This window comes from Bos grunniens, chromosome 7 (assembly GCF_055505025.1).
Source record: "Bos grunniens cultivar Pamir isolate PY7600 chromosome 7, Bosgru_T2T1.0, whole genome shotgun sequence".
In the NCBI taxonomy this organism is placed as follows: domain Eukaryota; kingdom Metazoa; phylum Chordata; class Mammalia; order Artiodactyla; family Bovidae; genus Bos; species Bos grunniens.
Window position 1 is genome coordinate 65,921,287 of NC_141171.1, and position 22,977 is coordinate 65,944,263.

At 48.4% G+C, this 22,977-nt stretch overlaps 1 protein-coding gene across 7 annotated transcripts in view; it reads left to right on the plus strand.

The window, feature by feature from the left end:
- LARP1 (La ribonucleoprotein 1, translational regulator) overlaps positions 1 to 22,977 on the plus strand; it is a 91,614-nt gene that overhangs the window by 47,534 nt on the left and 21,103 nt on the right. For 4 of the 7 annotated variants that reach the window (XM_086412586.1, XM_086412583.1, XM_086412589.1 and 1 more), the window contains exons 2-3: positions 21,788 to 21,849; positions 22,113 to 22,178. Coding sequence is in view for 3 of the 7 variants with exons in the window: in XM_086412583.1 (XP_086268709.1) it covers positions 21,788 to 21,849; positions 22,113 to 22,178 (128 nt within the window). In the remaining 4 variants the exon portion in view is untranslated. Of the gene's footprint in view, positions 1 to 15,051; positions 15,258 to 15,301; positions 15,483 to 15,622; positions 15,646 to 21,787; positions 21,850 to 22,112; positions 22,179 to 22,977 lie in introns of those variants that run through there. The other 3 variants (XM_086412587.1, XM_086412585.1, XM_086412588.1) reach the window with 3 other exon arrangements.

Below are 22,977 nucleotides of genomic sequence, written 5' to 3' on the forward strand. Positions count from 1 at the left end.
AGATGGTGATTGCAGCCATGAAATTAAAAGACGCTTACTCCTTGGAAGGAAAGTTATGACCAACCTAGATAGCATATTCAAAAGCAGAGACATTACTTTGCCAACAAAGGTCTGTCTAGTCAAGGCTGTGGTTTTTCCAGTAGTCATGTATGGATGTGAGAGTTGGACTGTGAAGAAGGCTGAGCGCTGAAGAATTGATGCTTTTGAACTGTGGTGTTGGAGAAGACTCTTGAGAGTCCCTTGGACTGCAAGGAGATCCAACCAGTCCATCCTAAAGGAGATCAGTCCTGGGTGTTCATTGGAAGGACTGATGCTAAAGCTGAAACTCCAGTACTTTGGCTACCTCATGCGAAGAGCTGACTCATTGGAAAAGACCCTGATGCTGGGAGGGATTGGGGGCAGGAGGAGAAGGGGACAACAGAGGATGAGATGGCTGGTTGGCATCGCTGACTTGATGGACATGAGTTTGGATAAACTCTGGGAGTTGGTGATGGACAGGGAGGCCTGGCGTGCTGCGATTCATGGGGTTGCAAAGAGTTGGACACGACTCAGTGACTGAACTGAACTGAACTGAGCAGGTTTTTTGTGTTGTTGGTGGTGGTTAAGCATTTGGTTGAGATTTTGGTGTTTTCTAAGAAGATGTCTCCACTGGAAGATTAACTAACCTGTCACACTATTTATTTCTTTGATGGTGGTTGGACTGCACGTCACAGGCCTGCAGGGCCTCTGTTGCCCAGCTTCAAGACCTAAGAAAGAGCCTGGAGTCAGCAACAGTAGTCGGTGGTTTAATGGATGGAGGGAGCTTTCATGTCTGAAGCAAGATCCTGGAGCCACACCTCATCGTGTGGTGGATGACATGGCAGGGCACACGGGCATCTTCACTGGGGTGGCGGGGGGGAATAGGGAATCTACTAGTTATACCAAGAACAGCCCTTGTATTCAGTGATTTCATGGGATAGGAGTTGAACATGGCTCGCCCAGGCCATTCTTCTTTTCTACATGACAGTGATAGAGGTGACAGGTCCTGGTCTGCAGGGCCCACCGGAGCTTCACTCAACGTGTTTGCGGCCTTGACAGGGTGATTGGAAGGCTGCGTTCATCTGGAGCTGGAGTGCCTTCGGGTGACCTCTCCACCACTGTGATTTCCAAGCAGTAGGACTTAGTATCCATACACAGTGGCTTGGGGCTCTCAGAGAGTGTTCCAGGAGACAGGAAGTAGATGCGCTCAGTCTTCTAAGGTCCTGGGCCTGAGCACACTGATACAGTATCACTTTTGTCATAGTGTGTTGGTAGAAGTCACAGATCGCTCTGAGAAGGAAGGGGAGGGGACACAGGTCCTGCTTTTCAATGGGAGGAATGTCAGTTTGCTGCCATCTCTATTACTACTTGGCAGTTTCTGATAGTGGTGAGTGCTGTTAAAGGAACAGTAACTAAGAAATAAGGATTTGGGATTGTGTGGGTGAGGGTAGCTTCAATCAGGGTGTCAGCGAATACCTCTAAGGGTGGGCCAAGATGGGATTGATAAGGAACCTGCTGATGAGGAATAGCAGGTGCTAGGTGGGGATGAGTTTAGTGTTCTCCAAGGAACTGACCTGAGAGGCTTTTGGAGGCCAGCTTAGGAAGTTTGGGTGCTGTTCCGAAAGCAAAGAAGGAGGTGGCAGGAGCTGATTTTTCCATTCTGTGGAGAGTGGATTGGGGTTGGGGCAGAAAGGCCAAGTTAGAAGCAGGGAAACCCCGGGAGAAACTGCTGCAGTTATCCAGAAAAGAGATGGAAAGGAAGAGATGATGGCATAGTGCCTTGGGCCATTTGACTAACTTAATGTCCTGTCCTTGCCTCCTCCAGACTAGGTCAGTTTAAGAGGAAGTTTTCTGATTGCTATTTCTTACTTCCTCCTCTTTTCTCATACTGTCCAGGAGTCTCTTGGCCCCAGAGCCAGGAGGAGTGTGAGTGTTTTCCAACTTCCCTGCCCTGTCCCAGGCCCCATCCTTGAGGGGGAGGGGGAGTCGCATGGGCTCAGGCATGGTAAGGCCTGGAGATGGGGAATGAGCTCGATGTGGTCTCTCTCTGTCACTGTTTTCTGTTCCTGACTTGTCGGAAACTAGAGTGGCTTTTTTATTTCAGGTAAGAACTTCAGGGTGGGGTCAGAGTGAACTGACAGAGCTGAAAGTCTAGAGATCCCTGTTCTGATTTCAGCCTGGCTCTCACATTTCTCTTGGCTGGACCTTCAACTCTAACAACTTGTATGGAGGGATTGGATCCCATGCTCATGAATGCATTGTCCATCCTTTGCTGATGTGCCTTTATCTTGCCCTTGGGCTTAGCCGGGGGTCCTCAAACCTACCTCAGGGGTAGCTTGCCTTGTTGAAGACACATGCCCCAGGGAACCAGGCCAGATTGTCCAGAGCTTCCACTTCTCTCCTGATGAACAAAGACCTCACACACATCTAATTCATGATCTTGGTTAATATTCACATTCCCTTGGGATCTTCCTACAGTCCCGATCCTGTTTTACAGACCAGAAAACCATGGTTCAGAGAGGTTCAGGAATTTGCTCAAGGCTGCTTTGTAGTTGGTGGGATTCCAGCCCATGGCAGACTGAATCCAGACTTCTGCCTTACTTACCATCTGGGTTTGCATTCTCCTGGACCACAGAAATATACGTACTCCACCTGAAAAAAACTTTCTGGGAGAGAGAGGACCCGCACAGATCTTCAGAGAGCAGGAATCTCTGCAGGCCCTGGTGGCCCAGCCTGGAGGTCCCAGCTTTGCCCGCCCTGGCCACCCTCAGTGGGTATGAGCCAGGCCCTGGAACTTCTGATTCTGCTGGGGAGCCCTGGCACCTCTTCCTTCAAGAGATGTTCCTCTTCAGCTCTGTCAGGCCACGTGCAGCCTGCTGGAAAGAGCCCTGCTGACCTTGTGGTTTCTGGGCATGGCCTCCCAGCCAGTGGGAGGGGTGGGGACCACTCTCTGTGGGCATTGGGAAGCTCTCAGGCTCTGGGTTATCAAAAGGGATGGGAAATACTATTATGTGTTGAGTCTTTTAACTTCTTTTGAAGGGGAGATCTTTTCAGCTTATTCAAGCAGCACCAGTTCATTGTAGGAAGATGTCAAAATGTGTTTCAGTGAAAATAAATCCCTTGATAATCTGTTCCACCAACCGCCATAAATACTACTAAGCCACGATACCTTTTTAGATCAATTGCTGCCTAATAAATACAGTGCAAGCCATATATATAACTAAAAACTTTCTAATAACCATATTTTTAAAAAGAAAGGTGAAACCAACTTAATATAACCCAGCCAAGATAATCACAATATTTTCATTTCAGCATATAATCAGTATAAAAATTATTCTTTATACTGTCTTTTAAATCTGGTATATCTTTTATACATTTACCTAAAGTGCTTACTTCTCAGTTCAGACTGGCTACATGTGTTCAGTGTCCACATGTGGCTAGTGATTACTGTATTTGACAGCATATTTCTAGATTTTTTCTTCTTGAGTCACACACTAGTATATTTTGTATGTATTATATATGCACATACCTTTTTAAAAAATAGGGCTATAATATTTTGTGAGCCAAAATTTTTCCCCAACTTAGAAACAGAGGCTTTCAGAGGCACTTAGGACCCTCAAAACAGGCTTGGTAAAGAGGGTCACGTCTTTCTGGTGAGGAAGGTTAAGGAACTGGCCAGTACTTCATTACTGCCAGTGCAGATGCACATGCTCTGGTTCTCTGCTGGAGCCCCTGCTCTCCCACTGCCCCTGCAGGCACCTAGAGTTGATCTGTACCCTGTGTGTGAGTGCACGCACACCACTCTTTTGCTAAGGGAAGCAGGCCCACACAGGGGAAGCTACTGACCAAGGCTGTTGTACAGGGTGCAGCATTTAAAACCCAACACTCCCAATGCCCAGGTCAGTGCTCTTTCCATCACACTCAGCTGGCTTCCAACAGCTTTCTGCTTGGGTTTGCAACTAGCCAGAGCACAAAGCGTGGTCAGAGGTAAGAGCTGGGCAGAGCCCTCCACTTGGGTTTGTCCTGGGATGCCCACAAAGCCCACAGCACATCCCCAGTGGAGGCTGACCAGCAATGGGACAAAAACCAGCAGGGCCAGAGTGAGTGCAGAAGGGAACATGTATGGATTGGCCTGGGTGAGGTCAGGACTTAGAAATCTCTAAATAATTGGTTAGTTTGTCGAACAGTGCTGTTGCTCTAGCGCAGGGCCAGTTTCACACCAGACCACTTTTGTGGCAAGAACCTCATTTCTTAGCAGGTCTGAGGTTTGTAGGAGCCTGGTTTCATTTTTTTTTTTTTTCTTCTTCCCCCACACCCAAATCTTTGCCTCAGATTTTCAGCCTGTAAAATGGGGCTGCATTCTAGGCATATCACTAGCCTGCTTCTGTCCACCCCTTGCCTCTTCATAGGAGGGCTGGGATGAGCAGCAGCCCTGGGTTGGGTTTCAGATTAAAAGTGGTCAGATTTCTGACGATTGGGGTTTTGAAGGCTAGGTGGATTCAGGATATCCAGTCTTCCTGTCCCTTACTGTAGCACCCAGCAGCCCCAAGCCAGGCCTCCAAAGGCTGGGAGGGGTCTGCTTCAGGTACCAGGAGTTGGCAGGTTTGTACTCCTCTGGGAGCTCTGAGGAGCTGAGGTGGGACACTGTCCAAGGTGGGCTGCGAGAGCTGAGGATTCTAAGCCACCATCCTTGATTACTCCTGGGGTGTAGTCTTACTCATCAAGTCCTTGGTTGGAACAGTTGGTACTGCCTTTGGTTAGACCTAAAACTTTACGAAACACTTCTTTATTCTTATCTCACAGTGCCCTTGAGGTGGGTGGTAATTGGCCCCCTTTTATGGAGAAATTCCTTCTCTATAGGGTCATGGAGATGAAGGGAATTGCCCAGGGTCAGAATTAAAAACTGGCAGAGCTAGTCCTCCCACCCTTTTAAAGCACAACAAATAAGGAAAAAATCCAGGAGAGTGAAAAAAAGATAAGCATCAGTCTGTTATTAAGTAAGATATTGCAAGGGAGGTATTTAGCACAGTGACAGTCATACTTAAGGGCTCGATAGTATTATAGCTCCATAACCATTTGTGGAAGGATACTTGACTTTATCGAATTGCCCTGGGCATAGCAGTTTGTCTGCTGAGCAGGAGAAAGGAGTGTGAGGGCAGTCTGGAAATGCTAGACTCCTGGCTGGGAGTGGAGAGGCTGCTGAAGTCCTCTGTTGGCTGCAGTTGGGCTTCCAGTTGTTCTGGCATGGTCTCTGCCATTCCAGGTCTTCCCTGTCCCAGCCCCTGACTTGTTTCATCACTGCCTTTGCCTCTCTGAGGTGGCAGCTCTTTGGAGATCCTAAACTTGAGGAAGGTCAGAGTGCAGTTTGGCTTTGGAAGCCATGCTGAGGTCATCTGTTAACCAAAGTCTCCTGGGTGGCACCAGAGCAATCAGGATGCTTGTGATGGTTCTGTCTTCTGCCTTGTTTCTTCAAGGGTAGAGACATGCGAGGCCCTTTAAGTGGTTGGTGCTGTTGGAGTGGAGGTTAGAAGAGGACTACACCTGGAACCATGCTCCCCAAGGTGACCTAGTGCAGATGCTCTGACTCGGTCCTCCAGACACAAGCCTTTAGCTTTCTTCCCTACACTGGGCCAGCTGTTGATAGACCCTGAGCCCTGAGAAGGCCAGGGAAAACCTGCCCAAATGGAGGAGGTATTGCTTAGAAATGCTCTCAATTTCCTAAAAATGGCCCCCGCCTCCGCCAGCGTGGAAGCCCCACCTTATTCTTCAAGACAGAGCTTAAAACATGGTTCTTGGAGGGATGAGAGGGGCGCTAAGAAACATCCAATATTAAGTACCAATAGGCTCACCAGTGGAGAAGGCAATGGCACCCCACTCCAGTACTCTTGCCTGGAAAATCCCATGGACGGAGAAGCCTGGTGGGCTTGTGGTGCATGGGGTCGCTAGGAGTCGGACATGACTGAGCGACTTCACTTTCACTTTTCAGTTTCCTGCATTGGAGAAGGAAATGGCAAACCACTCCAGTGTTCTTGCCTGGAGAATCCCAGGGACAGGGGAGCCTGGTGGGCTGTCGTCTGTGGGGTTGCACAGAGTCGGACACAACTGAAGTGACTTAGCAGCAGCAGGCTCACCAGTGAGTGAGATGGGGTAGAAAAATTTGTCAGTAGTCTTACCAGAGATACCTAAACTTCCAAATAATAGCTAACACATCACTCCAGCACTCTTGCCTGGAAAATCCCATGGACAGAGGAGCCTGGAAAGCTGCAGTCCATGGGGTCGCTGAGGGTCGGACACGACTGAGCGACTTCACTTTCACTTTTCACTTTCCTGCATTGGAGAAGGAAATGGCAACCCACTCCAGTGTTCTTGGCCTGGAGAATCCCAGGAATGGTGGAGCCTGGTGGGCTGCCGTCTCTGAGGTCGCACAGAGTCGGACACAACTGAAGCGACTTAGCAGCAGCAGCAGCAACGAAGACTTATGTGCTTCCCCAAGTACTTAAAAAATAGCAACTCATTTAATCCTCAGAATCCCAGTAGGTTAGAAACTGTTTCCATTTACAGAAATCCAGAGTCACTTAGATGGGAGTGGCAGAGCTGGAACTCGAGCCCAGGCTCATTCTTAACCATTGCACTGTCCCGCTGCTGGAGGAGCGGATCTGGGCTGACCTTGGGGATGGAGCAGCCCAGTGAGCTTTCCTCCAGAGGCATCCATTCTGTAATTCTCACTTGTGTTTCTGCAGTTTGTTTTTCCTGGGCCTTGCCTTAATCTCTGAAAGAGACCAGATCTAAGGGTTGCAGGTCTTAACCTGGGCTGAGGACGGAGTGGTCCCTGGAGGGAAAGTGCATTGACTCCGCCACCACCCATGTCAGCTGTCATGTCAGTCATCAGTTCTTGGGCTGGATCCTTGTCAGTCTTACCCACTTCTGTATCCACAATACGTAGTATGGGCTGAATGGTAGTTGAGATGAAGAACATTTTTCACTGGTTACCAAACTGGAATTATAAATACATTTGTGACTGCTGTCCCTTCTCCTGCTCATAAAAGACATTGCTAATTGATCACAGGCTGTTCCTGAGTCTGTCTACTGAGGTTCCTCAGTACAGCATCCCAAGCAGTTTAGATCAACCAGTTGCAGGTAGAGTTCAGATTAAGGCTATATATAAACTGAGCCCTCAGAGGATAGGGACTTGTTTACCGTTACTTCTCTAGTGCCTGGCACACAAAACCCCTCATGTCAGTGGTCACGTTTCATAATAGAGTGGCAGGAGCCCAGGGCTGACATCTTTAAAAACAAATTGATGTTCTTGGAACAAACCAGGAAGCTCACTGAGTCTCAGTTCTGTCTTACTGTGTCATCTGGGGAGAACCATGTCCACCCTTCCTACCTCAAACTGATATTGTGAGAGTTAGATGCAGTGATGGATGAGGGAGACCTTATGAACTGATTAGTCACGAAGGATACAGAAAGGGTAATTTACCTGAATGGGTAGCTTATGCTTTCTTCAGCTCTCCTCTGTGCCCTGAAGCAGGGCCTACATAAAACCTCTGCTTTTCTACTTCCCTTTCTGTCTCTCTAGTCTGTCTTTTGTCCTGTGGGATCTCTGCAGTTTCCTCCGTCCTCCCCTTTCTCATCTGCTGGAGGAGGCAGAATTCTCCTGGGCTTGGTGTAGCCAGAGCCCAGGCCTTTGGGTTACAGGCCGCCCTAGAGCGTTGCCTTTGCAATAAAGAGTGCTCTGATTCCTGGCTGTGCTTTGCCCCTGTCCCCTGTCCTAAATGGCATTATCCTTGCCTGGCAGGTGAACTAATAGGTTCAGAGAAGTGGATTCTGGTGCTGATGGCTTTAGTCCCTTTAGGGTCTGCTTGAGCTGGAGCCCTTTGGGATCTCCACCAAGTATCTGTCTCTGGCGGTACTGAGAGACCTAGGGTAGCTGGGCTTTCAGTTTCAGATCCTTGGTGTCAGCTCCCTTCTCACTGTGTGACCTTTGGAGCGACCCAGCCTCCAATAAAACTGGAATAGCTTCACCCTTGGGGGGATTAGAAAGTGCACAATAGGCCTATAGCAGGAGGCCTGAGGTAAATGTTTAGTAAGTGGTAGCCATTATTATTTAATGGATTCAAACCTCAGGGCACTGGGTGAGCAAACAGCAAGGTTTAGAGGGAGAATGGAAGCTGTAAGAGAGAGGCAGACAGGTCCCTTCAGAGGCTTCATTTCTCCTTGTAGCACAGCCATAGGTGGGAGCTCATTGTGAAACAACCTTGAGCTCAACCCAGACTGACTTTTGTGAACTCAAGTCTGTCAAGATACTTGGCTCACTTGTGGCTTCTTGGCTTGACCAGTCTTGGTTCCTGATGCTAGAGGTTGGATGGTGGGAAAGAGTGGATGAGCTCCTTGGTGCATCTCTCTTCTGACTGCTCTCTGTATGTAATTAAAACTTGCTCGCTCCTGCTCTTCTGAGCTGGTTAATTCCTGTTTGCACTTCCAGTCCATAAGTGTGAGACCATGGATTGACACTTGGAGACCAGAGGTCCCTTCCTGCCAGTCTCACTCATTGGCGGCTCAGTTCTCAAATACTAATTGACATCAGCATTGCACAGGAAACTTGTTAAAAATGCAGATGCCCATGCTTTGCCTCTCTCTGCACACTGCTTTTTTGGAGCTTGGGGGAAGTCAGGAATCTGCGCTTAACCCAGGTCCCCCACATTCTCAGGTGTTCTTAGCTTATGGAAGTGGTGTTTCAGTCCTGCTAGCTCAGGGTCCCTGTTCCCACAGTCATGAGGGTGAGGGGTTTGTATACAGCCTTCTGCTCAGGGACTCCAGAAGAGTGGGACGTCAAGTGGGAAGAAGGAGACTTCAGTTCCATTTCCACCAGAATAGTTCTGCAATGTATTTTTCTTTTTTAGACATTATTCAATATTTAATACAATATAAAAAGAAAAGCATTGAATAAGAACCCATGTACCCACTACCGTTTCTTAAGAATCACACCCTGATTCTAAAATGGTGTGGTTTAGTTACTCAGTCATATTCGACTCTTCGTTACCCCATGGACTTCATCCTGCCAGGCTTCTTTGTCCATGGGATTTTCTAGACAAGAATACTGGAGTAGGTTGCCATTTCCTTCTCCAGGAGGTCTTTCCGACCCAGGGATCGAACCCCGGTCTCCCGCATTGCATGCAGTCTCCTACATTGCAGGCAGATTCTTTACCAACTGAGCCACCAGGGAAGCCCAGTCAGTTCTAAAATACTAATACTAAAAAATCTCCCAGGCCTTGAGAGCAAAGATAAACAAATGGGGCCTAATCAAACTTAAGAGCTTTTTGCACAAGAGGAAATCATAAACAAGACAACCTGTGGAATGGGATAAAATATTTGTAAACAGTGCAACTTGCAAGGGGTTAATTTCCAAAATATTCAGACAGCTCATACAGCTTAATATCAAAAAAGAAACAACCCAGTCAAAAAAGTGGGCACAAGACCTGAATAAGCATTTGTTCAGAGAAAATACACAGATGGCCAATCGGCACATGAAGAGATGCTCAGCATCACTAATTATTAGAGAAATGCCAATCAAAACTACAATGAGGTATCACGTCACACCAATTAGAATGGCATCTTCAAAAAGTCTACAAATAATAAATGCTGGAGACGGTATGGAGGAAAAGGAAACCCTCCTACACTGTTGGTGGGAATGTAAACTGGTACAGCCACCACAGGAAAACAATATGAAGGTTCTTAAAAAACTAAAAATAGAGCTACCGTATAATACAATTATCCCACTCTGGGGCACAGAGCTGGACAAAACTATAATTCGAAAAGATACACATTAACCTCCCCCACAACCCCCCCCGCCGTCCAGTGTTCATAGCAGCACTATAATAGCCAAGACATGGAAGCAACCTAAAGTGTCCTTTGACAGGTGAATGGATAAAGATGGTACATATATACAGTGAAAGAGTAGTCAACCATAAAAAATGAAATACTGCCTTTTGCAGCGGCATAGATGGACCTAGAGATTATCATACTAAAGTAAGATAGAAAGACTAGTATTATATCACTTTTGTAGAATCTAAATAAATACAAATGAATTTACTTACAAAACGGAAACAGCCTCACAGATACCGAAAGCAAACTTGGGGGAAGGAGAGAGATAAAGTAGGAGTATAAGATTAACACACTGCTATACATAAAATGAGGAGAAGGCAATGGCACCCCACTCCAGTACTCTTGCCTGGAAAATCCCATGGACGGAGGAGCCTGGTAGGCTGCAGTCCATGGGGTCGCTAGGAGTTGGACACGACTGAGCGACCTCACTTTACCTTTCTCTTTCATGCACTGGAGAAGGGAAATGGCAACCCACCCCAGTGTTCTTGCCTGGAGAATCCCAGGGATGGGGGAGCCTGGTGGGCTGCCATCAGTGGGGTCGCACAGAGTCAGACACGACTGAAGCGACTTAGCAGCAGCAGCAGCATACATAAAATGTGATTCCCAAGGTGGCTCAGACAGCGGTTAAGAATCTGCCTGCAATGCAGGAGATCCAGGTTTGATCCCTGGGTCCTGGGTCAGGAAGATCCCCTGGAGAAGGGAATGGCAAACCCACTACAGTATTCTTACCTGGAGAATCCCATGGACAGAGAAGCCTGGTGAGCTACAGTCCACGGGGTCACAAAGAGTCAGACACGACTGAAGCGACTTAGCATGTATGAAATAGGTAAGCAAATAAGAATTACTGTATTGTATAGCATAGGGAATTATTTTTAATATTTTGTAATAACCTATAATGGAAAATAATCTGAAAATATATATATAACTGAATCATTTTGCTGTACATGTGAAACTTTAACAGTATTGTAAATCAACTATGCTTCGTAAAAAATTTTTAAAATACTAAATGCAATTTTGTGGTTCTGAGTAAGCCCTGTCAGAGTTAGGAGGTGAAACTCATTTGGTCTATCACGTCAGGTATGTCCAGAGGAAACCTACCTTAGAATTACTAAGCAGATTCCTGGTTCCACTGTTCCTGAGCAAGAATCTCTGGAGAGTGGGACCCAGGATTCTGTATTTTGACAAGCTCCTCAGGAGATAATTTTTTTGCATTCTGAAATCTTATGGCCCAAGTCATTTGTAGCAGTGGTGTCAGAGGTGGATTGTACCCTTGGAAAACTGGCTTCATCTAAGGTTGTGGTTAGGGTGATCAGTGAGTGTGAGGATAGAATTAAAAGATGTCAGGAGTGCAGATGACTGGATCCTCACACCCCAAGCATAGTCCTTAGAGAGAAACTGAAGCCACCCAGAGGAGAATTCTCCCAGGCCCCAAGGACAAGGGCTGTAGTGCTGGTGCCAGGGCTGGTCAGTCTCCCGACCACCAGGCCCCCGCCCTGGACACTTGGCTCACTGTCGTGGGACATGGGCAGTGGTTCTTTCCTACTGTGGCCAGATTCCGCTGTTAAAAATACACGATCTCTAGTTAAATTTGATTTTCAGATAAGCAGCAAATACGTTTTTTAGTATGCCGCTGCTAAGTTGCTTCAGTCGTGTCCGATTCTGTGCGACCCCACTGACGGCAGCCCACCAGGCTCCCCCATCCCTGGGATTCTCCAGGCAAGAACACTGGAGTGGGTTGCCATTTCCTTCTCCAATGCGTGAAAGTGAAAGTGAAAGTGAAGTTGCTCAGTCGTGTCCAACTCTTAGCGACCCCATGGACTGCAGCCCACCAGGCTCCTCTGTCCATGAGATTTTCCAGGCAAGAGTACTGGAGTGCGGTGCCATTGCCTTCTCCATGTCCCAAATATTGCATGGGACATAATTAATCTAAAAATTTACTATTATTTACCTGAAATTTGCTAAATCTGGCAAATTGTTATCTTTTTAAAAAGATTTTTTATTAAAGCACCAGATTCAGTAATTGACTCGTTTTCTTAAATAATTATTTTTAATAATTAAAAAAATGCATTTAAAGATGCATTTATGGTAGTTTTCTGTTTACCTCTGCCCTTAATTTAAGCTGTTAATCCTATGAGCTGGCAGCCACCATGAACCCCTTTCACGGTTTCAGAAAGTGAGAGGTTAAGTCTTACTCTAGCATCTTCCATGCGAGATGCTTTTCTGCTTCCTGATGAACCTGCTTGCTTGGGTTTCATTCCTCTGTGGCCCTGTTAATGCCTATCAGGTTACAAGCCACATGAGAAATTGGTTAGATAAGACCATCTCCCCTGGCTTTATGAGTTCCTTATTTTGAGGACAGCTGGTGGTTAGAGCATTCTTAGGTTTACATGGACTCCCAAGTCCCAGATAGCTGCTCTGTCCTGCCTCTTAGCCCAGGGGCCTACTTGGTTGGGTAGATGGGTAATGTAGGGGTCACGTCTCCTCTATATTTCCTGAAGAGGGGAGGGAGTGGAATAGATCACCAGTGAGCAAGGGTGTGGAGTCTGCTGGTAGGGCAGCCTGTCTCCTTATCCACAGTGTCCCAGTTGGGGTTTCTTATGTATGAGGAGGCCTCCAAGGCTGGCCCAGACTCAGCAGCAGAAACAGATCAACTACTTTTATGGGGAGCAAGCCCAGTCTGGCTAAATTGGGTTAGGGGAATTAGTCTTTATCCAAGCACTTCAATTCCCCTTATGCTTCAGGAATGGTTGGCAAGTCTCTACTATTTCTGCTGAAGTTTTCCTGTTACCAAATGTCCCCAACCTGCAGGACTGAAGCTGTTAGGATCCAAGCATTTCAGAGAGCAGGAACCTGAGGATCAGTGAGGATGCCCAGCCTGCCTCACTGGGTAGATGGCTGGTCAGGCCCTTTGGGGCCCGCCTGCCGCACATCTTCCAGAGGGGCCGAGAGCCTCCCCTGGAGAAGTCAGGTCGCTGGTGAAAGTGGGGCCCTACACTCCCAGATCCACTTCAGCCAGTGCACCCCTCCTTTTCTGTCAAGTAGTCCAATTCCATGTGAGAAGCTGTTCTTAAAAACGGGGACTTCTGGGTCTGTTATAGGCATCATCAGTGGGTGTGGGGAGCAGTACCTGGAATGTTTGGGTCCCTGAGGCCCTGCCCCCTAGTCTTCGAATTAATGTAGTTGTGTTGTTGAGTGGCCTCCTGACCTGTGGGAAAAACTCTGAATCACAAGGCAGCAACGTGATGTCCAGTGCTAGCTTCACAGCAATTCACTGCCTGGTTCCTCCTGGGCCTCAGTTTTCCTGCCCGTACAATGGCATGAGTTCTCAAGTTCCATCCAGCCTTTCTGTCCAGTAACAGGGATAATCCAGAGTAGTTTCTTGGGGATTCAGAAGCCTCTTGCAGCAAAGAATGCCTTAGACTTAGGACAGTTAAAATGAGTTTGTGTTAGGTGGTAGGTGAGCACAGGCACAAGGAAAAAGGAGCTTTGATGTCAGCAGCCTCCTGCATAAGGACGATGGTGTCAGTGGGGCAGCAGAGCATTGCAGCCTGCCTGAGGATTGGCTCTGAAATCCAGGGCCTGGCTGCTGGATGATGGGCCTGCCCCTCAGGGCTTAGAAGAACAATACAGGAACCTACAGGCTGGATATGGCTTGGAAAAGTTTTGTTTTTTAATGTGAATTCATTAATAGTATTTAGAAAGCAGAAAATTACTCTTCCGCACCAAGTTTATTTTTCTGTATTTCTTGAAAACTCAGATGCTCTGGCAACATAAGCTTGCATTCCTGTGTGGTGTGGCGACTGCCTTTGAGTGGGTGCTGCCCTCTGCGCTAGTGTCCGTGCTTCCCCGCTTGCCATGCCGCCAGCCAGCTCTGTGATTTGTGATGTAGCCCAGGGCCTGGGGGCTTACGCCTGAAGTCGGGGACCGCTGGGGAGTTTCAGGGCTGTTTTGTTTGCTGCCCGCACACTGTTCTGTTTTCCACAGCTGATGTCTGGTGTTTGGGTTGAAGCACACTGCTTCCAACTTGAAGGAGAACAGGGCATAGGTCTAGACTCAAAGGGTTGCAGCTGCCAGGCTGCCCAGCTGTGCTGTTTGGACATAATGCAAAGGGGTAATTAACCTCTCTACCCAGAAAAGAATGCTCTGGAAGTTCTTTGAGAGGCACCCATACCGATGTAAAATTCTTCATTGGGCCAGCCGTGAACAGGCTGCAGTCCTGGGTTCCAGGGGCCAGTGAGCAATTCAGAAAGATCCCTACCCTTGTGGAAATCCCAGTCATTGCCTATATAGGGCATGTAGCTGGTTGGTGAAGCCCAAGGTGGAGTCAAGCTGTACCTGGGTTTTAGTCTACCTAAGGCAGGTGGCCTCTCTGAGCCTCAGTTTCCTCATCTATAAACCGGGAGTCATCATCACCTTACCTGTCTCCTAGCATGGTTGTGAAAAGTAAATGAGCCACTGCATGTGAGCAATTTGTGTGGATAGTGTATGGACTTAGTAATTGATTAGTCTGGTGCAGTTGAGATGCACACAAATGCAAACATTTCAGGGGCTCATGAGTGCTCTGAAGACCCCACATGATAGACTGAATTAGAACTTGATCCAGAGTTGCTAGTTGGGCAATTAAGAAAGGCCTTGAGAAGAATTTACACTGAGATCTGTGAATAATGTCACACAGTATATATACTCTATGACCCTGGGCAAGTCTCTTCCCTGAGTTTCATTTTCCAAGCAACTGGAATGTCTTTTTGAGGCAGTTACATGAAATAGCACAAAGCAACTTAGAGCAGTTATTGGCGCCTACTCAGCACTTAGTAAAAGGTGGTTATTAGAATTACTGTTCTAACTAGAACCAAATGTGCTCTTCAGAAAGGCTGGGTCAGGGAGCTGGCACTTGAAGGCCAGAAGCTTCTCTGGCTGCTGGTATATTTCAGCTGTGATGATTATTAATTAGCTTTGGGGCAGGACTTCAGGGATTGGTACTGGTAGTGGGCGTGACCACAGCCACCCCAGGGTGGCTTACTTGGGCAGGGAGAGTCACCGCAGGCTAAAGGGTCACCGCCAGCTAAAGATAGTTGACTGGGGCTGGTCCGGACCAGGCAGCGTCATGTGACCACAGCCTGCCACCTGCGCTCCTCCTCCCAGGCCCAAGGGGCGCAGACTCTTCAGGAGCTTGCTTTGAGCGGAGTCCCATGAGCTGACTTCTGAAGGTTTCCCCTCTCTTCTTACTCCTTTCCATAACGGCACCCTTCAGCCCCCTCCTGTGTTTCCTCTGCACGTCTGGGGGAAATCAGGGTGGGAAAGCTGGTCAGAGAGAGCTGTCTGAAAAGTGGTGGCAACAGTAGGAATCAGTGAAGGTGAGGATGGTTAACAAAGCTTTTTTTTTTTTTTTACTCTTTAGATGCGTGTTCATGTGGAGGGGTAGGGTTGGTGTTGGGATCAGTGGGGATGGGATGAAAAGTCGGTGGTCCCCAGACTCCTCCTCTAAAGACCCCACCGCACCCCCAGGCTGGATGACAGCTGAGAATACACCAGACTTTTCTGACTGTGCCCCCAGGCTGGCCTGGGAGGGACGGGCACAGGTGGGTGATATAATCTAGACTCCTGTTGGCATTGCACTCTGCCTTAATGGTTTCTCTGCCTTCCGCAGTGAGGGTCCTGGGCTCCAGCTCTCAGGCAGTGGTTGGGGCAGAATCTATGTCAGCTGGACGCCTGTCCCTGCCCCTCACCCTCATTGGGGCAGAGGTAGGAATGGGGGAACTGGGGGGTGGGCCTAGAGGGAACGCCTCTTCCCTCACAGGACTGTGGGGGTGCCAGATAGGTGTGTTAGGGGTCAGTTTCCCTTGGCTTCTCTCTGGGTGGGGAAGAAGGGGATTGTCAAGTTGCCAGTGTTCAATCCTAGGAATGTCACTTGCCTAGCTCCATGACCTTAGATTTCCCTGTAGTGGGCCTTGGTTTTCTCCAGTGTGTAGGGCGATTTGAGGGTCTGCCCTATTGACCACAATGAGGAGGTAAATTGGACCCTCCTGCTAGTGGTTGAAAGCACAGGATTTAGAGTCAAATTGCTTGACTTCAAATCCTGTTCTGTTGCTTGCAGGCTGTGATCTTGGTAAATAACCTTTCCACCGTGTTCCTTCGTTTCCTCAGTTGTAAAATGAGACCAGTTAGAGGAGCTAACTCAGTGTTAGAACAGTGCATGGCATTTCATAAGTGCTCACTGTTAACATTACGACCACAGCTTGGTGCTAGCATCTCTTCTGCTCTGATGAGAAGTCTCATTGCTTGCCATCTTACCTTCTCTTCCTTCTCCCTGTAGATAGGAATATCCTGTGTTCAGTTGAGGAAGGTGAGGGAGGCCCAGGGAGGGTGGCTGGTAGGGAGTGTCTCCAAGATTATACAATTGGTGAGTATTGGAGTCTAGACTAGGTTCTGCTGGGACCCAGCAGTGCCTGTGAACACTTGTTTCTCTGCCTGGGGGAAGGCTCCAGCTAAAATAAAGGTTGAGGATTGAGGCCATAGACTCAGGAACTAGCACTTGGAACAGCAAAGCTCAGCTGTATTGCCAGGTCCTGAGCTAGATGCCAGAATCACTGCTATGAAAGCAGCCTGGTACCTGCTGTCAAAGGGGGTGGGGTGGGGTTGAGAATAGATAAGTAACCAGGCAGCTGATACAGTACAGTGAGAGCACAGAGCCAGGGTAGTTCACCTGGGATGTGGTTGTCTCTTCAAGAAGTTGACCTAATGGCCATAGGAATAGGTCAGCAGATGGGTACGAACGCCACTAATGCAGCCCCTAACAAATGACCTTGTTCCCCAAGGCAGAAGTTCTTTGCACTCAGGGTAAATTCAGCCTTTTTAGATACTTCGCTAATCTCCAGGAGATGATGCCAGCCCCAAAATAAATGTTTGGCCTTCCCCTGTCCTCCTGGCACTAAGGCATGAAATCTAGTAGTTCCTCTGGCCAGCCCCATCCTTCAGGCCTTCTCCCATCTAGCCCGGCCCCATCTCACTTTTCACCCACACTCATCCCTCAGTTTCATTTCCAGCTTTTCCCTTCCTGTTACCAATCTTCATTTATTTAGCTGTACCGGATCTTAGTTGTGGCACTCAGAGTCTTCAGTCTTCTTTGGAGAGTGGGAATCTAGTTCCCTGACCAGGGATCGAACCCAGGCTCAAACCGTGGATTAAGAGTGCAGAGTTTTAGTCACTGGACTCCAGGGAAGTCCCCCTCTTATCAGTTCTTTTTTCTATAACCTGATGAGTTTGACTCATATCCGCATACCTTCCCCCCCAAAATCCTTCCCTAGTTTCTTGCTAGTTTACCAAGTCCTTGCTCCTTAAGACCTACATCTGGCCCTTCTAGGTCCCCCCGTGCCCTCCCCAAAAGGGTCAGCAGCTTTAGGATCTTTCTGGAAGCAAGCAGTGTAGAAAATACAGTTGGGACCTCCCTGATTGTGCAGTGGATAAGAATCCACCTACCAAATGTAGGGGGCAGGGGTTTGATCCCCAGTCCAGGAGGATCCCACAGGCGGCAGAGCAACAGAGCCTGTGAGCCAAACTATTGGTCCATGCTTCAGGGCCCGAGAGCCACAACTACTGAAGCCCACACACTCTAGAGCCTGTGCTCTGCAGCAAGAGAAGCTACTTCAGCGCAACTGGAGAGTAGTCCCTGCTCGCCACGCACAGCAGTGAAGATCCAGTGCAACCAAAAGTAAACAAATGAAAAATAATTTTTTTTAAGTGGGCTTGACCTTTGAACAATACAGGTTTAAACTGTGTGGGTCCATTAATATGTGGCTATTCTCGATGTAAAAGCAGTACTGCGTGATGTTAAGTTGGATTTTTCGACCGTGTTGGAGGTGAGTGCTCCTAACCCCTGTGTTGTTCAAGGGTCACCCATACTTTGTGTTTTTACCTGGGTTTACACCAGGTGTGTTTGGGCTTAGGTCTGTTTATAGGCTGACAGAGACTCCTTGAGGCCAGGCTCTCTTCCTCTTCTGTGCTGAGAAAAAGGTGGAGTGGCTGGATTTCTTCAACTGAAAGGAACTTCAGGCCTTCCCTCTGCTCTTCCTTCCTCTGGTGTGGCATGGGTTTATACCACAGCCTCCCTGGGGACTGAGGCAAATCCCCCCCTTCCTTCTTTCCTCTCTCCTGGGGAGACCTGCCCTGGAGCCAGCCCCTTTCTTGCGGGGGAGGTGGGGCTCAGAGTGTGGAAAAAGAGCCAGGCTCCAGGAGAGGAGGGTATTGGTTTAGCTCCCCTTCTCTTCACCACTCACAGTCTTAAGTGAAAATAGTGAGTTTGCTGATCAGATAGAGCTTCATGAAAAATCTCCTGGTCTCCCTGTTCCCTCCCCAACCCCACCTCCACTGTGGGGTTCATTTAATACACGAATGAGTATGTGTTTGTAGAAAGCCCCTTGACACCGCCCCTCCACCCCCCGCCCCCACTCCCCGGAACAACATTCAGTACTGGCTCCTAGCAGACTCCATTTTCGCCTCTTCCATATCCCAGCTAACCTCTGCTTGCCTTGATGGAGAAGGGAGACACTCACAGAGCCTCTGCCTGCCATCCTCCTCCCCCTGAGTGCTGGGGTCACCTCGGGCCACCTCACCACACCTCTGCCTGGGAACCTGTCCCCGACACCAGTGACTCTTCACCAGGAGGTGGCGGGACGGTGCCCTGAGATTATACCAGGAAAGCTTTTTGACCCGTTTTCCCACCAGTGGACATGTGGAATCTCTGGTGAGCTGGAAGGAGCACTGGACAGAGGGAGCTGAGGCTTCTAGTGCCCATCCCGGCTCTTCCCTAGGGAAGCCCCTTATTAGCCTTTGGGAGCCTCAGTTGCCTATCTAAATGGAAGAAATCAGAACCACGGGCCTTTTTTGCTGCTCTCATGTCCTACAACTGTTTTCTTGGGCACATGCGAGGTGGTGAGTGTAGTGTGTCCCGAGCTGGGCTTGGGTCAGTGGTGGCTGTTAGTGGTGCTGGACATAAGGACTGGCCTCTTGCACAAAAGATTGGTTTCCATTGGGAGCCATTTTAGATGCCAGGCCCTGTACATTGTGGAGCTGTGCTGCGTGTGCCCACGTTTGTACACGTACATGCGCCTGGTGAAGATGGACAGTTGGGAGGGGACCCAGAAAAGGATGTGTAATTGAAGTTAGAAAACCTAGTCTTTTTTCCAACCTGCCCCCAGGGCCTGACAATAGCTCATCCGAGCCTTCCTGCGTTCCCCTAGGCCCTGCGGGATTTTAACAGAGCTAGGGATTTTGCTTAAAGGTAGCAGTGGTTCTCTCTCCCTAAAGTATTTCTCTGTCTCTCTGGGGAATTTTATTCTTCCTTAGAGCAGGGACAGCCCGAGGCCCTACCTGAGAGCAGAGTAGGAACCAGGGTACTGAGGGTCCTTGGGATAGAGGGAGGCTAACTAGGGATGGGGCCTTTTCAGCAAACTTTTCAAAGGGCTAGCTGATTGGTTTTCCTGGGTGTGCCCAGAGAGCCACATTCCCCTGGTCAGCTTGGGATTGGTGGGGGAGTAGGGAATCGGTGGGGTCTTTTAGTGGAAGCAGGTCACTCCCATTAAGGAGAGCCTGAACTTTTAGCAGTACTTTACCATTTGTCATCTTGAACAAGGTGTTAGGCAGGGTAATTATAGGATCTGATTCTTCCGAATTTTGAAAGAGTTTTTGTTAGAGGAAATAAGACAATGACCCGACAAAACTTTGCCTTAAACCTTTTTAGGTAGTCTTCAAGAGCACTTTGCCCTCTGAATCTGATTTCCCATTCCACTTTCATGATAATGACGTTGATGGTGCCGGCCTTTCGGCCTGCTCTTGTCCTGGTAGCACGCAGGGAGTGTTTTGGGGGTCTATAAGCTGGGTCCCTGGAGAAGTAATTACTGCCATAGCTTATGTGTAATCGAGGGAGTTGATCTTCTAACAGTTGCCTCTGCTGGTCCTAGTCAGGGAGCTGCGTGGTATTAGGCTGCTCTGGGCCAAACTGGAGTTAGCAAGAGAATCAGTGTGGAGTAAGGAGTTCCCTGGGCTTACAAGCTCCATCCTCTTGGAACTGAAAGAGATTTTTTGGTTCTGCACTGCCCAGCACTGGGAATAGGGGATGCTGTGGTTTGGGTTATAGAGCCCCAGCTCTCCTTTGGCATGTGGAATGTCTTGAGGCAGTGGCTCCAGTATGGGGTGGAAGCCAAGAATTCAGTGGCCTCCCAGTTAGGAATCAGGCAAGGACTCTCTTCTCATTAAGGGAACATGCGTGTGATCAAGAAGTGGAACATTCCTTTTGAGACCAGCTGGACAAATTTTTTTGCTCAGGGACTGGGGGTAGCTCTTGGCCTGGCATAGCTGGCCAACAATGGAGGCAAAGGGGTGGGTGAGCAGAGGCCCGGGTTGTATCTTATCCTGTGGGTCTCTGGGAAGGAAGGGTTCAGAAACTCCTGGTCTTCAGAACCAACTTGGAAAAACAAGTATAGGTGTAGAAAGGACCAGACTTATTAGGGCCACTTCCTTATTAAAAAAATTTTTTTTTTCCCCAAAAGCCCCTGGACTTTCCTGGCTTGCCAGTGGTTAAGACTCTGCACTTCTATTGCAGGGGCTGCAGGTGCAATTCCTGGTCAGGGAGCTATGACCCTGCGTGATGCACGGTACAGCCAAAAAATAAAAATTAAAAGTAATAAAAATAGAAAGCTCTTCTCTGCCCTGGTTGAAACTACTGGAGAATCCCAAACAAAATTAAATCACTGTAAACATACTACTTAAGTGAAAGTGAAATCGCTCAGTCATGTCCGACTCTTTGCAACCCCATGGACAGTAACCTACCAGGCTCCGCGGTCCATGGGATTTTCCAGGCAAGAATACTGGAGTGGGCTGCCATTTTCTTCTCCAGGGGATCTTCCCAACCCAGGGATCGAACCCGGGTCTCCTGCATTGCAGACAGACGCTTTACCGTCTGAGCCACCAGGGAAGCCCAAACATACTACTTAGGTCCTGGTAATATTTGGTTATATGTCTTCCAGAGTTCCTACTATGTGTATTTGTATGTATACCTTTTCAATTTATTTTACAAAAATAGGATTATAATTTTTTTTCATTAGTGTGTTTATGTTTTCATATCAGTAGAGATCATTATCATTTAAGAACACTCTGGAAGTTGCTCAACTTTTATTTAGCCAGTTCCCTACTGTTAGACATTATTTTCAGTGTTTTTGAAATTATGAATAGCTCTTGCAACATCTTTGCACATAAGCCTAAACACTTGTCTAATTTGTATCATTAGGAAAAATTCCTAAAGGTGGAACCATTGAGTCAAATGTAGGGGGTGATGGTCTCACTTTTCCTCTGGAAACTTGGAAGGCAGGCACATCTTCCTGTTGGTGACCACAGATCACTGAGGACAGAGCTGGCTCTGATGCACATGCCTTAGAAGAGGTCTTGGACTTCTTGGTTGCCCACTTAGGGTTTTTGTCTTGCCTTCCTAAGTCTACTCACATGAAGACTTCTAGAATGTTTGAGCCAGAGAGAGTCTTTCAGATTCCTTTATGGGATCTGCTGTGATTCAGGAGCCCTGGCTTATAGAGCAAATCCTGCCATGGACCTAGGGTCTCCAGGCCTCAGTCCCCCTTACACAAGAGGGTAAGAGCTGTGAGAGACCAGCGTTGAATTCCTGGGGTTTGGGCTGTCTGCTTCTTCCATGATCTCACTTTCCGTAATTTCTTCAGAAAGCGGGGTTTGAGCATGTGTCCCTCTTCTGTCCACCAAACCTTTGTCTGGGAACCTACAGGTTGCTTAGTGGCATGGGGCAGTGATGAGGGTGAGGAGCTGGTCGGGGGCCCTCTCTGAGGGGTGCTGTATAACCACCTCTCCTTTCTTGCTTCCACAGAACATTCTGCCCCAGCAAAGGTGGTGAGGGCAGCAGTTCCTAAACAGCGCAAAGGTGGCAAGGTAAGAAATATGAGTTGGCAACCCAGGGGTGGGGGTGGGCTTCCTGGATGGAGGTGGGAGCCTCTTTTCTGTTGTAGTGAGTGCTTCTGGGCTGCAGGGGATTTCTGAATAGCAGAGGCACTTTTTCTGGGTCTTTGTTGTGGATGGTTCTCGTGGACAGACTGGTTTTGGCTTATGATCTCTTGGTGGAGCTGTATTTTGGATGAGGGCCTGAATGGTGGAGGCAGGGTTACCCTGGAACCCTCACAGAATGTGCCTTGCAGGTTGGTGACTTTGGAGATGCAATCAACTGGCCAACACCTGGAGAGATAGCCCATAAGAGTGTGCAGGTGAGTCTGTGGGGAGGGATGGGCAGGTTTGAACTCCGTCTACATGTTCACATTTGGCCTCAAGCTTTCAGTGCCTCGGGTGTTAATTTTCTGTTTTTTAGAAGGAGTGGTTGGAAAATATGGGCAACCTTGAAATAGCTAAGAATCATCCTTTGAGCCCTTGCTGTGTGACAGAGACTGCCAAGTGCCATTTATCCACCATTTCACCTAATCCTCAGTGACTCCTAGATAGGCCCTTCGGTAATTCCCATTTTACAGATGAGGCCACTAAGGCCGGGAGGGGAGGTTAATCACTAGTCCTTGATGGCCAGGCGGGGATTGAAAATCAGTGTATCATGTTCTAAAACCTGTGTTCTCCACTTGGATTGCCTGTGAGTGCAGCAGAATGGTCATTAGGGCAGGTACCCACCTCCAGACCACAGGTTATGGGGAAGCTGACGTAGCTTTCCAAAGCCCCAGCAGAAGGTGGACCCCTGGTCAGTCCTTTCCCCATCAGCATCTTTTTTCCTGGCCTGACGGCAAGGTCTCTCATCGGCTTGGGCCAGTGGGCTTTGTTCACAGACAGGATTGGTGTGGACAGACCAGAGGCCAGTGTCTCCTTCATCCCACCGGTGATTCAGACCACATGGTCCTGTTGTAGGGAGTAAACACCTGGCCTTTGCAGGCCACAGCCCACGTTGAGGGGTTGTCTCTCTCATTTAGACTTAAGGGACCTGGAGAGGCGGGTTGTCCTCTGCTTCTTGCCTGTTTGACCACTCTTCCCAGCAAAGGCATGTCAGGCGTGAAAACAGGGCTATAG